The sequence below is a fragment of the Mus musculus genome, chromosome 12 (genome assembly GCF_000001635.26).
Source record: "Mus musculus strain C57BL/6J chromosome 12, GRCm38.p6 C57BL/6J".
Lineage (NCBI taxonomy): Eukaryota > Metazoa > Chordata > Mammalia > Rodentia > Muridae > Mus > Mus musculus.
In genome coordinates this window covers 103,017,988-103,034,065 of record NC_000078.6, presented here as the reverse complement: position 1 = coordinate 103,034,065, position 16,078 = coordinate 103,017,988, and the positions used below count along the sequence as shown (strand labels likewise).

Sequence of the window (16,078 nt, the reverse complement as noted above, 5' to 3'; positions counted from 1 at the left end):
AATTAGAGAGTAAGAGAGACTGAGAAGCTAAGAATCTAGAGAAGAAATAAATATGTGAATTAGTGGTAATAATTGCTACAGATGACAGAAGATAAAATTTTGACTTAATAACCATTGGTATTCCTGAGAAACATGCCAAAATAATTGGAAGAAAAGCAATAATTCACACTTCATAAAAGAATCAAAATTTGAACACTGAAAGTACTCCACTGGAAGCCAGTGAGGTCGCTCAGTAGGTAAAGGTGCTTGCCACCAAACAGGAGGACCTGACGTTGAGCCCAGAATCCACATGGTAGGAGAGACTCAATTCCCACAAGCTGTCTCCTGATTGCCACATGTGTGACATGGTACCTTCGCATGTACACATATACACACATACAAAATTAATAAATAAATGTAAAAAATGAAAGAAAGTGCTTCACATTACAATCAAGAAAATCAAGACAAAGATATTCAACCTCAAATATTCATGAAAACTTTAAAAATAAATGAAAAAGAAAAAGATTTTTCCAACAGTCAAAAAGATTTCACAGTGGTCTAATATTCTTCTTCCATGATTCTAAATGCCAGAACACAATGAACAAATGTTTGCACATCTTTCACCGAGAAGCAGAGCTTTTTTTTTTTTCCATGTAAAGCCATAGGAAGAAAAGCCATAGCATTTTAATACGCTCAAGCTTAAAGAAAGAAACAAAAAATATATTCCATTTTGGAAGGTTTTCCTTTACAGTTCAGTGGCACATATGTAAGGCAAACACTTGGCATCTAGCAAAAGAACGACCAAGGGGTCAAAGTAAACCTGGACTGTGATGCCAAGTTTCAGACAGGAAGACAAGAAAAGTGTTATGAAACATACAACAGGCATAGAAATCATAACCCATAACCAGGGTGGGGTATAAAAATTCCTAAAGTGGAATTTGGAATTAGGAGTAAGGATTTTAAAGTAATTACTTGAAGTTTATTTAAAACTATAGACAGATTGTTAAAATGAAAATCCCAACAGAGAAATGAAAATTCTATGTAGGAGTACTAAAAGCAACAGAACACATCAAATCAATAATTCAGTAGGTGGGCTTTCAAAATCATTGGACACAGCAAGAAGAAAGAAAGGTTTGATGAACTCAAAGACAAGTCAATTTTAACTAAAGTACAGCTTGTTTTGTGTGTGCAAGTGCTCACATGTTTTTATGGGTGACTCTGTGTGTGCGCACACACACATGTCAGAAGTCAACATTAGTGTCTTCAGTCATTTTTCACCTCGTGCTTGGAGACAGTGTTCCTCACGGAGCTAGAGCTGGCCATCCCCCAACCCCCTTACCCCAGAGAGGTCCTGTGACTGCCTCCTCAGCACAGGGGTCACATAGATCATTCCACCCAGCTTATCATGTGAGGGCTGGGACTGGTCAACAGAGGGATCCTCATTCCTGTACAGCAAGCACTTTATCAACTAAGCCATGTCTTCAGCCACCCTCCATTGTCCCCTCAAAACAATAAAGCATATAAAAACCACTGGAGGTAATATTAAATTCTTTTAGAATCTCTGGATGAGAAAAGGAAAGACTACCTAGATAGGGCGACATCCAAGTTCTTGGGGTACCAACAAGAGGCATGAAACCACATAGCCTGAAAACTCCGGAGAGCACAAGCAAAGTAAATACAGAGACAACCACACTCCAAGCATGAGAAGACCATTAAATACCAAATGGCAGGAAAACCTTCGAAATATGCAAAGAAAAAAGGTATTACATTAAACGCTACAATGGTTTCTCCTTAGAAACAGCAAACTGACACAATTAAATAATGTTAAATGAGAAAAATCAATATGTACTAATTACAATGAAATTAAGAATTTAAAATTTTTAAAGATAGCTGTAACTCACAGATGTAGAAATTAAACAATACTCCTATACACACCACAAAGAAAAATCAAACAATAAAAATTAAAATAATCAGAACGTATTTTAATAAAAATATAGCACATGGACTCTAGAGAGATGCCTCAGTAGCTAAGAACATTGGCTGCCCTTCCAGAGGACCCAGGTTCAATTCCCAGCACCTATGTCAGACAGATCACAGACGTCTGCAACTCTAGTTCCAGGGGCTATGTGCCCTCTTTTGGCTTCCATGGACACTGGGCATAAATGTGGAGCCCAGGCTAAACACACATACTCATAACAACCAAAAGTTACAAAAATCATTAATAAAAATACAGCACACCAAAACCTGTCGGATACAGCAACTGCAAAACTCAGAGGAAACTGGCCATTTACAACAGATAATTAGAAATCATTCTAATTGTTAAAATCCACAGTCTAAGCATCGTCTACTAATCTTTTTAAAAGAAAGAGAGAAATAGATAAACTGCAGCTCCAGGAAGTATTAAGAGATGAAGTCATAAAAACATAACCTTTATCTGTCTTCTGTGGTTTTGATTTATTTTAGTTTATATGAACATTACGATAAAACTTCAAGATAAGGGCTTTAAGTAACGGGAAATGGAACGTCCTGAAACTGATCGATACGTGCAAATCCCAACAGCTAACACCACAAGATGTCCCTGCAGTTAGGCAGAGCAGCAGTGTCTGTCCTTCCGCTTCCGTTCACCAGACCTCCTGCTCTGAGGGTCTCAGACCAGGGAACCAAGAAGGAAGCCAGCAGTGAGTGGGTACAAGGCTTGGGAATGGCTGGCACAGAGTGCTTGCATGCAAAACCCAGGCAGAGACACACAGGTCCCTAAGCCAGCCTGGAGATCTGAGTTTGAGCCCCAGAACCCACATAAAGGATAGAGATGGCTCTATAAGTTGTTCTCTGACCACTACACACAAACCATGGCCCATGAGCCCATAGTACTCATCAGGCACAGACACGTGCAATAATGATACATTTTAAATTTAAAAAAGGTCAGGTGCCAACTACTACACAAATCATTGACTTGCATAAGATGTTCACAGAAGTTGCACATATCTGCTCAAAGTTGAAAGCAACACAACTATTGATAAAATAGGACATCTGGAGAATGAAAAACATTAATGTCATTAAATAGATTAAGCTCGGTGTTACTGTGTGGATGAGTGAGGTTGGACAAGAAACAAGCACACTCTTCCATCTTATTTGCTCATATACCATGTCAGCGACTGCTCACAGGCACAAGACGGGGGGTTGGATCTGAAGAGACACCCCATTATCTTCTGTAGTTTTGTTGTTGTTGTTTGCTTGCTGTTTGTTTCTGTGGTGACTACAAGAGCATCATACATTGGCTAAAACTGATCCAGCGGCCCACGTGATGCCTTCATTAAGTACCGTATCAACACAATACAAGTTAAAACCTGGAATTTTCTAAAACTGACAAGATGTCAACTGTCAGAGGAGTCCTATGAACCACCTTGAAAGACAAGGAGAAATAACAGAACTGGGTAGGGCACAGCCAAGCAGCTAAATAAATAAATAAGTAAATAAATAAATAGATGAGGGTTGTTTACCTCTAAGTTAGCAATAATCAATAATGTGCATCCAAGTAGCAGGAACAAAAATATAAAGCTCATAACATATTTTCAAGGCTTATAAATAAAATGAATATCAGTTTAAAACTGGATACATAGAGAAAACACATTTAAGATCTCACACTCTAGGCCTGTTGGATGTGCACAGTAAGAACCTCTCTCCAAAAGCTAAATAAATAAATAAATAAATAAATAAATAAATAAATGCAAGACAATGATGTTTTTCAAATAAATACAAAGAGATAAGTATCCCCAGTAGATTAGCATTAAAGAAAACAAAAAAGGTGTATTGTTTTAAAAAACTCAAATGGCTGGCTCAGTGGCTTAAGTGCCCGCCATACAAGCATGAAGACCAGAGTTCAAACCCCCCGAATCCCTCTGAATGCCAGGTGGGTGTCATGGCCCACCTCTAATGCAGCACTAGAAAGACTGAGTTGGGGGATGGCTAGAGAAAGCTGTCTGGCTTTTTATATAAGAATATAAAAGGTTGAAAGTAAAATGATGGAAAAAGTTATACCCCACAAACTCTTTCAAAAGCCTGCACAGCTACATTTGTTTATGACAAAGTAAATTTTAATGCAGAAAGAATCATGAATGATAAAAACATCCATTTAAAAAATGGTAAAAGCTTCAATTTGCCTGGACGAGACTGAATTCGAAATTTGCAATTTGCATATACCTACTAATACCATCTCAAAATATCAAAAGTAAATAGATCAGAAGAAGAAGGAATTAGACAAATCCACAATCACATTTTTAAAAAAACAAAACAAACAACAACAACAACAACAAAACCCTGCAGGACTTCCCTCTTGGAAATGCTGGAGGAAGTGAGCACTATGCAGTGGTAGCTGGCGAGGTGGCTCAGTGGTTAAGAGCACCGGCTGCTCTTGCAGAGGGCCAGGGTTTGATTTCCAGCACACACATAGCAGCTAACAACTGTCTGTAACTCCAACACCAGGAAATTTGATGACCTTTTATCACCCTCTTGGGCACAGGTGGGCATGTGATACACAAATACACATGCAGGCAGAACACCCATACACATAAAATAATAATTTAAGTTAAAAAATGCAATGGCAATATAGAAGGTTTGAACCAGACAAGTAATAAATTTGGTTTATTTCATGTAGAATACAGTACACATTGTTTTAAATACACAGAAATATTTATATGATCAGCCCTAAAGGAAATTTTTTTAAATAAATAAATAAATAAATAATGTAGGACTGTGAAGATGAATCAGTCAATAAAGTGTTTGCTATGCAAGAATAATGGTCTGAATTTGATCCTAGCACTTAAATAAAAAAAGCTATACACAGCAAAGTGTACCTGCCATTCCAGTGTTGGTGACAGAGAGGCAGGCAGGAGGATACCTGGGGCTTACTGGCCAGTCAGTGGAGCCAAATCAAAGTTTTCAAGTTCAGTGAAAGATCCTGGCTCAAAAAATAAGGTGGAGCCAGGCACAGTATACATACTTTTAATTCCCATACTTGGGAGGCAGAGGCATGTAGACTACTCTGAATTTGAGGCCAGCCTGGTCTACATAATGAGTTGCAGGTGAGCCAGGGCTATCTAGTGAGATTGGGCTTAAAAAAAAAAAGGTGGAGAGTGATTGAAAAGATACCTGGCACCAACAACCTCTTACATCCACACTCACATACGCCATACATGTGTGCACATGTGCACACACATGAGCATTTACACATGCACATACTACATACATGTAAACACGTACATACAAACATTAATCCATCATATAGTATGAGATGTTATCTGACCATAGAAGCAGAAAGCTTATCCCTATCAGTTATCTACAGGTCAAAGAACATACTGTGCAGGAACTTAGAAATGAGCACAGGTTTATCCTGAGAAAGGAGGAGTATCGTCTCAGAAAAGATCTTTAACAAGGACCAACACTCCCTCGTGATTAAAAACTATGAAGAACAGGGGATAGAAAGATCATATCTCAGTGTAACTAAGGACACTCTGGCAGACGTACAACCAACATGTCACAGAGGGGGAGAACGGAAAACATTTCATCCAAACCCAGAAGTTAGATACAATCGTCCTCCATCTTCTCTCTTGTGAGAAAACTCAGCCAGGCTCTTCAGGTCCCAGGCGCTGCGGGAGCCGCGGGTTACCGTGCAGACATGGCCAAGACCAAGAACCACACCACACACAACCAGTCCCGCAAATGGCACAGAAATGGCATCAAGAAACCCCGGTCGCAAAGATACGAATCTCTTAAGGGGGTTGACCCCAAGTTGATAAGGAACATGCGCTTTGCCAAGAAGCACAACAAGAAAGACCTGAAGAAGATGCAGGCCAACAATGCAAAGGCAGTGAGTGCGCGCGCAGAGGCCATCAAAGCCCTGGTGAAGCCTCAGGCCATCAAGCCCAAGATGCCAAAGGGCCCCAGCCCCAAACTCAAGCGGCCGGCTTTCATCGCTCACCCTAAGCTTGGGAAGCGGATTCGAAGCTACATGGCCAAGGTCAGAGGCTCTGCCAACCGAAGCCTAAGGTCCAAACCAAGGCAGGGGCCAAAGCTCCAGCTAAGGCCCAGGCTTCAGCTCCAGCCCAGGCTCCCAAAGGTGCCCAGGCCCCTGTGAGGGCCCCATAGAAAAGGCTCTGCCAGTGTGAAGACAGACGGACTGCTGTGACATACCTCCCCACACACTATTTGCAGATGACCAGTGTCCTATGCTGTTCTTACAAATAAACTCAGGCAAGATCTGTTAAAAAAAAAAAAAAAACCAAAAACAAAAACAAAGAAAACAAAAACTCAGCCAGAGCGATAGGCAGGAGAAAGTGAGGACATGAAAGGAAACAGAGAGGTTAAGTTATACCTACTGGACAATGATATAGCCTCCGCTTGAAAGACCCTAAAGAATCCACACATACAAAAACAAAACAAAACAAAAACTTAAATTTGTTCAATATGCTTTCATCAAAGTCTCAAGGCAGTAAATGATCAACATTTAAAAACTTCAGTAGCTTTCTATACCAACAATGAATTCCTAGAAAAAGAGATTAGTTAAATAATCCTTATTACAGTGGCCTCAAAACTAAAGTGGAATACATAGGCCTAAACTTGATCAACGACATGACAGTTCCCTACAAAGAGAACCATAAAACACCAAGAAAGATATATTAGACATTTGAAAAATAGAAAGCATTCCCATGTTCATGGATCAGGAAAATACTCTGTGAACAACCATATTATCAAATACTCATACACAAAACTCAATACAATCTCCATCAAATGCCAATGATACTCTTCCCAGATCTAGAAAAATCAACCCTAAATCCACATGGAAACACACACACACACACACACACACACACACACACACAAACCTATGAAAATAGCCAAAGCCATGCTAAGCAAATAGAGAAATACTGGAGATATCGCAATACTGACTCCAAGCTACACCACAGATCCAAAACTAGCAGATCATTGCCATAGCAACAGTGAGGTAGAACAGAAAACACAGTTTAACCCAAACATCATTAACTGCTTCATCCTGGAAAACGATACCAAAAGACATATATTGCTTAAAATAAAAAAAAAAATAAAATAAACCACCAAAAGAGACATCTTCTTTAATGAGTGATGCTCTGGAAGGCAAACCTGATCTGCATGAAAATCAACCACAGCTCAAAATCACAAGCTTTTTTTTTTTTTTTTTCATTTTTTTTCATTTTTTGACTTTTCGAGACAGGGTTTCTCTGTATAGCCCTAGCTGTCCTGGAACTCACTTTGTAGACCAGGCTGGCCTCGAACTCAGAAATGCTCCTGACTCTGCCTCCCGAGTGCTGGGATTAAAGGCATGTGCCACCACGCCCGGCTAATCACAAGCTTTAATGTAAGATGAATCATTGGAATTTCTATGGGAAATCATTTCAAGCATTAGGGACAGACAAAAACTGTGGTGGCTGGCATTGGAATGGCCCCATATGTTCATATATTTGAATCCTTGGTCATCAGGGGGTAGCACTACTTGACATGGATAAGGAGGTGTGGCCTTGTTGGAGTAGGTGTGGCCTTGTTAGAGTAGATATGGCCTTGCTGATTGGGAGTGGGCTTCAGAATTTTAAAAGCCTAAGCCAGTGTCTCTCTCTCTTCCTGCTGCCTGTGGATTCAGCCCCACTCTAGCATGTCTGCCTGCATGGTGCCATGCTTCCTGCCAGATGACAGTGGATTAAACATCAGAACTGTAAGCTAGTCCCAGTTGAGTGTTTTCCTTTATAAGAGTTGCCACGTTCATAGTGTCTCTTCTCGGCAATAGAACATTGACTAAGACAATAACTTTCTAAATAAAACTGTAATAGGTTGGCAAATAAAAATGTGACTTGCCATTGTAAGCACGTGTAGCAATGTCATACTGAAAGCTCTCTGTACAATTTATATGACTGATGTTAAATCACAGATTAAGAAGAAGCCATAAAAGTCTTATAGATTAGAAATAAAATATAGTTTATTGTTCTATAATGATATGATACATAAAATAATGTTTAACAAAGCTGCCACAATAAATATACACTCCTAATGAGAGTGTGTATTAGCATGACTGAACAGGGATGCTGTTTATTAAAGTATATATATATATATATATATATATATATATATATATATATTTCAAATCAAAGACATTACAAAAATGCTCAGAGTAGCAGTATTTCAACAAGCAAAAATTAAGAACAATCCAAACGTTTGGTAATAGTGGAGAAGACAGGAAGATTGTGGCACATGTATTTTATGGATTATGTGTAGCAATAAAAACGAACAGACAACAGTCATCCTTAGCACACAGATCACACACACACACACACACACACACACACACACACACACACACACACCAGACACTTCCATTTTTATAACTCAGGCAGAACTTAACCTCTGCTGTTGAAAGGAGGAGCCCATGCTGAAGGAGCTCTCTGGGGCAGCCCCCCCCCCACACACACACACACACACTTACTTGGGGTTTTCTGCATGTTTATAATGCACCAGCAAAACAGACTTACAAGACTTTCATTGTGTGGATAGAACATCAAGAGAATTACAGAGAAGAAAGAACACAATGGTGGGAAAGCACAACAGAGAGTGCTGGTCCAACCTCTCCTAGGCTCACCTTAAAAGACCAAGCCCACTAACACGGGTTACAGCACATGCTCTGCTATGTCTGATGCCCCAGATCAAGCTTAGCCTTCCGATGCATCCCCCATTCGCCCTGTGCTGTCTACAAATGTAGTTAAATGGACGCTAAATAAACAACTTTGCTACAAAGACTAACTCATTTACTACTCGGTATGCTGTAACAAGAAACTCACTGTATAATCTCTCTTTTCTTTCCTTTTATCTGTATGGCTGTTTTACTTGGATATTTTACTTGTGATGTGTGCCTGGTGCCCACTGAAGCCAGAAGAGAGCATCAGATCCCCTGGAACTGGAGTTGCATGTGGTTTTGAGCTGCTATAAAACCAAGCCCTCCAGGAGACCAGCCAGTACTCTTCGCTGGTGAGCATCACTCCAGCTCCTGTATCGGTATTTTTTATATTAAAATGCAGGGATCAGCTGGGGAGGTGGATGGCTCACTCATTCAGTAAAGTGCTTGCTGCAGAAGCAAAAGAACCTGAGCTTGGATCATCAGCCTTCATGTAAAAAGTCAGGCATGGCTGCATGTCAGAGGGGTAGAGATAGAAGGATAGCCCAGGATTACTGACCAGCCAATCTACCAGAGCATCCAGGTTCAGAGAAAAAGCATGTTTTGGACAATAAAGTAAGGAGTGACGGGGAAGGCACCTAGCATTGATCTCTGGCTTCACATGCAAACCACACACTCACTAGAGATTAAATGGGTTTACAAACCTCTTTGCTTGCTAAGTGTGGTGTTTACTCCTCATTGAAGAAACCTCTCTTCCAACAGATGGTCACACCACAGAAAACTACAACTGGCCACAATGCAGAGAACAACCCATCAGGAGGTGCCTAGCCTCAACCGACCCATCTATGCTACAATCCCTACCCCTAATGCTCAGGCAACATCTCAGAAGAGGGACAGGAAAGTTTGTAAAGAGCCAGAGGACCCAAAATCAGCTGTGAGATTGTATCTCCTAGAAATGTCAGAGAAGCTACACCTCAACAACATGGCTGCCTGATCAAGACAGGGATGATGACAGTACCAACAGGCTAATGTAGAAGAGGGAAATCTCAACATCCAAAGCTGCAAGAACAACATCCGATAGGCAGCTGGTGCCAGACACAGGGCAATACACAGACCACAGTGATGACTTTCTGTCTGCCTCATGGTCTGTTAGCATGGGAATTCTAAGAGAGCCGTTTAGCGCTGAGGATGATGCCTGGCTACAAAGTAGCGGGTAGGTCTCAGCAGTGAACAGGGAAGGCAACACATGATTACAAGGATTGACTGTGAGTGAAGCCCTAGTCAACTATCTCTCTAGGAGTCCAAGAGAACTAGAAAGGACCACTCTGATCCTAGCATGCAAATGCCAAACCAGTTTTAATGAAGATTTCTTAGTTGGTCCCTGCTAGAGGCTTTGGATACCCTCTAACTGGAGATGACTGTAGTGTTTGGGATTCGGGGATGCTCTGGTCAGTGAATCTCACCAAAGCCTACAGCAGGAAACCCCTCTGTTGTTAGAAAACAACCCTAAGTCTTTTACAGGCTCTGCCAGCCTTCTGCTGGCCTCCCCACCCCATTGTCTAATTGCCTTATAATTTTCCAGTGCTAAATATCACCAAGCTGTCTGTCGCATCCACCTCACAAGCCCTTCTACCTGAAGTTCCTTCTACCTTAAACTCCCATCTTATGCACTCGTGGCTTCTTCTCTTCCCACGTCTAGTTATACACCTGTTACAGCCTCAGCTACCAGCTAAAACCTCACTCCCTGGAGAACTCCCTTAAAAAATACCTCTCCCCCAGACTTGTGGCAAGGATCAGCTAGGAGACCTCCCATGGTTCCCACAGATTTGTTTTTGCTCTACCTTAGTACTTAGCCCTAGAAAACAATCTCTGGATTCCCCCCCAACACACACAATTAGCTTGAAAGCTCCAAGAAACTAATGACCAATAAGGTGTTTTGCTTTTCTCATTGGAACACAGAGAAATGCCTGGCTAACAATAAACACCCCATATTTGTTGAATAGAATGAATTTCCGTATCTAGATACCCCATGAATATTTGCTGAATAAACTGAATTTCTGTATCTTGGCTATATTCAATTTAATGAAGGCTGCTTTTGTGTTGGTTCCTGCATTAATAACAAAACTACAATGTCTGGAACACAGCTACCTCATCAGATAGTTATTGTATAAATAGATCTCACTGGTATTAATCACCGATTCAAACATCACAGGAGAGCTTATGTCAGGGACCCTACAAAAAAGGGTCTGCATCAAGTATGCCAGTCATTTCACCTTTCACTCTACGGATGTGCTAAGTCATACATTGGCTTTTACATTCAAATTATTCATCTCACAACAATGAAACATTCTCTACTATCAATAATACAAAATGATAATAAAAAACAATTCAACAAATTCTCTGTCCACTTTTCCTGCAAAAACCGATGCTACCACTTCTTATCCTAGGCTATACCACTTGGAATCCACCTTCCATGGTGTAAAACATGTATAACACTATTGAGGGGAGGTGTGCATGGACATCAGAAAATCCATTAGCCACTGGGATTTTCTTATACTTTGTGCTATAAGCAGTAACCTAGAACCTTGTGCCAGCCAGTCTTTCTGTCTGTCTGACTGTCTTGTTTTTTGTTTCTATTTTTTTTTGAAAGTTTCTTGGTAAATATATGCCACTATTTCCATTTTTTCAAGGTTTTCATATAGCTCAGGCTGTCTTATAATCCACTCTGTGGCCCAGGCTAGCCTTGAACTCTAGAGACTTTAGTGTCAGCCCACAGGGTGTTGAGGTCCTAAGAGTAGGCCACCATGCCCAACTGTGTCATTGTATTTAATGTGACTGTTTCATTGTCATGATGAGAGTCTTCTGGTGACACTGAAAACATGGCCAGGCCTCTCACAAGAACAGAATTAGGCAGCTGAGGCTTCCACTAAGAGATGTTAATACCCAGCCTTGCTCTCATCACTTCTGGTTTGATAGGAAATAAACCTTCAGCAGTAGGTAAGATGTAGGCCTTTTGGATAGTAACTGAGGTAGGGGCATAGGCAATCTGCTATGAAGTCATAAATATTTTAGTTGGTATAACTAAGGGCTTTTTTGAGGGGTTTGGGATTTTTTTTTCTCCTTATTTTTCTTCAGGTTGTGTTTTGTTTGTTTTGAAATGGGTTCTCTTACAGTTCATGATGCCTTCAAACCCGATTTGTAGTCAAGACTGACTTGGCACTTCTGATCCTCCTGCCTCCACCTCTCAAGTGCTGAGATTCCCGTCTGCTTGCAGCACCACATTTGATTATCTTAAGAGATATTATTAAGAGATGGCATCATTCTAGGTTGCCTAGGACGGCTCCCCAAATTTCCTGGGCTCAAGTGATCAACGTCCCCTAATAGCATGGACTGACCCATGACTTTGAAACCCAGACTCCTAAAGGACAATGTCAACCATCTAATATGGTGTTGCATAAGGTGAGGCTCAGTGGCATGAGGGAGATGAACACGGGCCCCCAGAGCTCTGCTCTCCTTACCTGTGTACTGTAAGCCCCTGTACTCGCTTATTGCTCCGGGAGGCTTCAGGTTGGGCCAATAGTGGAAAAGCATCTGTACTGCTGGAGGCTTCACCTGTGAAGGCCCGTAGGCAATCACATACAAAAGGTCCTGCAGGAGGAAGGGACAGACGTGAATTCACTCAGCAGCCTCAAATCAAAATAACGACCACTCACCCGGTATAACCAAAGCAGTAGAGAATTCTAATAGAGAATTCGAATAGGGAAGGCGGGTCATTTCCCGGATCCCATCACCCAGGTGCACTTTACAGATTAAATTGTGTTAGCAAATCATTTTCTTCATTTATTCATGTGTTTGTTTATATGGCCTATAAATGATGCCCTCAAGGGGGGTTCAAAAGTACACTGTCCATTAATCTTCTAATGAGATTCAAACTAAAGAAAGATTTTTACAACAGTGTATGCCCACATACCAAACACTGAGTTTAAAAATATATTTTTTTTCTTAATAACATTTCTTAACAATTCATGTCTGCTTTTAGAATAAAAGACAATTCTTAAGGAATTTTACATTAAAATCGTACTGTCGTGCAATATAATATTTGCTTAATTCCATGAATAAGATACATCAATTATTCTGTCAAGAAGTTCTGCTCTTGAAGTTTGATTTCTGTTCTAAGTGATAATTTTGCAAGTAGAAATAAAGTATAGCTTAATCACATCAAAATTAGAAGACAAGTATAAATCTGATCAAAGCAACAGTTATAATATGTAATTGCTAAAATTTATATAAATCCAGTTAGTAAATATGGGTCCATCTTGATTCAAAACTTACTTTCCAGACTTCTTGTTTATACTTCATGAGGCATTCCAATAATTGACAATGATACACTGTAAAGAAGAAAATATAATTTATAATGAAATGTAAATACCAGAAGATCATCCTTGGAGATACGATAAATCAATTCACCATCCATTTTCACTTTAATCATTAAATTCGAAAGTATTTATCACACTTTTAGAAACCATACCAGCCCTTAGCTTTACCAAACTTTATTCCAAAGCCATTCAGAAGCACTTTGCAAACTGCACTAGCAAAGGAAATACTAGACATCTCCAGCAATTATACTTACGTAATGTAAACTTGAACCAATGCAGCTAAGAACTGCATGAGAAGGGCAAGCCTCACCCATGAGGTCACATACAAGCCTCACCATCATTTTGAGTGAACTCCTTCTTTGTCAGATGTGCTGAGCAATCCACACACTCTACCTCACAAACACCAGGCCGTATGTAGCTAGGAAACTGGTGCTGATTTTCCTATGCACCCCGCCAAGACTGAAAACTACTGAGTGACACAGAAATTTTACCACTTAATCAATAATCCTATCCTCTCATCATAAAGAAAAAAAAATCCATCTCAGAAGCTCCCAGCAGATGTTGCTGACTGGAACTGAGTCCCAGTGATAGGAAATTTGGTTTTTGGTTTTTAATTTTTTAAGCGAAATACCTGATTAATCCTTTGAGAATTTTCTACAATGCAATCTGATCATATTCTCCCCCTATTTATCCCCCTAACTCCTCCCAGACCCACTCTTGACTTCCCACCCCCTCCCAACTTAATGGAGTTTTTGTTTCCTTCCTTCCTTCCCTCCTTCCTTCCTTCCTTCCTTCCTTCCTTCCTTTCTTTCTTTCTTTCTTTCTTTCTTCCTTTCTTTCTTTCTTTCTTTCTTGTAATAGTCCCTCAAGTCCAATTTTTGCTATCCATATACTCACAGGTGTGGGGCCATTGAGTAAATCATGGTCAACCCATCAGGGGTCACACCCTTAAAGAAAACTGACTCTCTTCCACAGAAGCCAACAGTGGTCAATTGCTACTCAGTTATGGATGGGGTCTTGTGAGCCTCAACCCCCTCCCCCCATTTTTGGCTTGACTTTTTAAAAAGATTTGTGTATCTTTATTTTGTGTGTGTGTGTGTGTGTGTGTGTGTGTGTACATATGTGTGTATATGTGTTTGTATGTGTATGCATGTACATATGCATGTATGTATATTATTTACACATGTGTGTATGCAAGTGCACTGTGCATGTATGAGGTACCCCCAGAAGCCAGAAAAGGATGGCAAAGCCTCTGGAACTGGAGGCAATTGTGAGCCACCATTTGTTTTTTGTTTGTTTGTTTGTTTTTTAATTTTTTATTGGATATTTTCTTTATTTACATTTCAAATGTTAACCCCTTTCCTAGTTTCCCATCCAAAAAAAACCCTAACCAGTCCCCCCTCCCCCTGCTTCTATGAGGGTGCTCCCCCATCCACCCACCCACCCACTCCTGCCTCCCCACCCTGGCATTCCCCTACTCTGGGGCATCAAGCCTTTACAGGACCAAGGGCCTCTCCTCCCATTGATGCCCAACAAGACCATCCTCTGTGTGCCACCATTTGGGTGCCGAGAAACCTAAGCCTGGGTCCTCCGTAGAGCAGCAAGTGTCTTTACTGCTGAGCCATCTCTCTAACACAACTGGCTTGATCTTCTATGAATTGCTGAGAGTAGTAATCCTGTTACATCCAGAAGACAATTCGGTCCAGTCCTCCCTGACCTACGGCTTTCACTCTTTCCTGTCCATCTTCCATGGTGGTCCCTGAGCCTTGGGAGGGAGGAGCATATAGATGCCCCCTTTGTAGCTAAGCAACCATGAACACTTTTACTCTGCAGTTTGACCAGATGTAAGTTTCGACATTATCCACAGTTCATCTCGCAAAATTCTTTCTCTGATGTCTAAGAGCTGTTCTAATTAATAGGCATGAAAATATGAATTTAGAGGGCAGCATGACCCACATCCATTTAGCAAAATAACAGTAGTAGGTTCGTTCCTGAGGCCTGGGAACTCTCTAGCCATTTATTATTAGTCAAATTTACAGTTCCAGGCATGCAGTTCTTCCTGTGGCTTGGGTCTTAAATCCAGTCTGAAAGCAGTTGGTTACCTCCATATTAGTGCCACTATCGCACCCATGGCCTATCTTGCCCAGTATGGTAGGTCATAGGGCTAATAGCTGGGTGAAACTGCTGATTTTTTTTTTAACCCTAGCAACCTACCATATAGCACCCTCTAGTACTATGAAAGCTAACCATGGAGGAAATGTCATACTGGTACCAACTTGATTTCTCCATTTCCTGCAACCAAAGCATGTGATATCTTCACAATAGAGACTTCTACAGGGGACCTGTTAGAGCTACACAACAGCATGCTTCTCTGATTTACCTGTGTTCACTTGCAAAACAACAGCACTCATCCTAGACAGATTGGTGTTTGGTTCATTCCCATGCACTACTTTCCATCTCCATCCCAACACGGAAGTTTCTGCACTGCAGACCTCGGTGTCATTCAGATCCCGTGGACAGGTTTCATCTGAATTCTCTCTGATTCCGCAGAAGCGTTCCGTGCTGCTCTCTCTACTTTTTAAAAATCTCTCCTCTTGCGGCTTCACTGAGTAGTCTCTGTCCTTATGCCAACACTGAGTGGGCAAGTGTCCCAGGACACTTGGTCTTACACAACATCTGATCTTCTGCAGAGAAGATGACGTGGGCCTCGCTCTGTCAGAGTATTCCACTGCCTGCCCCGTGAACGGACCTGGAGAGTGTCTCTGTTCCAACTGCTTCCCCTTCAAAATGGCTCGCTCAGTCTATCAAGCAGAACTTGATTCATATTTTCTTTGCTCAGAAAGCATGGAGATATTCCTGAGTACTTTAGTTCCCAGAGGCCTCCTCCTCTGATAAGTTAACGGCCTATAGCATTTAACTGGTGCTTTGCACGTTGGCTCTATGTTTATTATCTGTTTAGTGAAAGATGTCTCGCTCTGTGGCCCCTGGCTGACTTGGCCTTAAATGTACAGTAATCTTCTGCTCTCCTAAT

At 41.0% G+C, this 16,078-nt stretch overlaps 1 protein-coding gene across 19 annotated transcripts in view; it reads right to left on the bottom strand.

Moving 5' to 3' along the window:
* The window catches only part of Unc79 (unc-79 homolog), a 236,846-nt gene that overhangs the window by 150,163 nt on the left and 70,605 nt on the right, over positions 1–16,078 (bottom strand). For all 19 annotated transcript variants that reach the window (XM_006515747.4, XM_030246673.1, XM_030246675.1 and 16 more), the window contains 2 exons: positions 13,004–13,059; positions 12,190–12,319 (listed from right to left, as the gene is read on the bottom strand). In XM_006515747.4, coding sequence (XP_006515810.1) covers positions 12,190–12,319; positions 13,004–13,059 — 186 coding nt within the window. The remainder of the gene's footprint in view (positions 1–12,189; positions 12,320–13,003; positions 13,060–16,078) is intronic.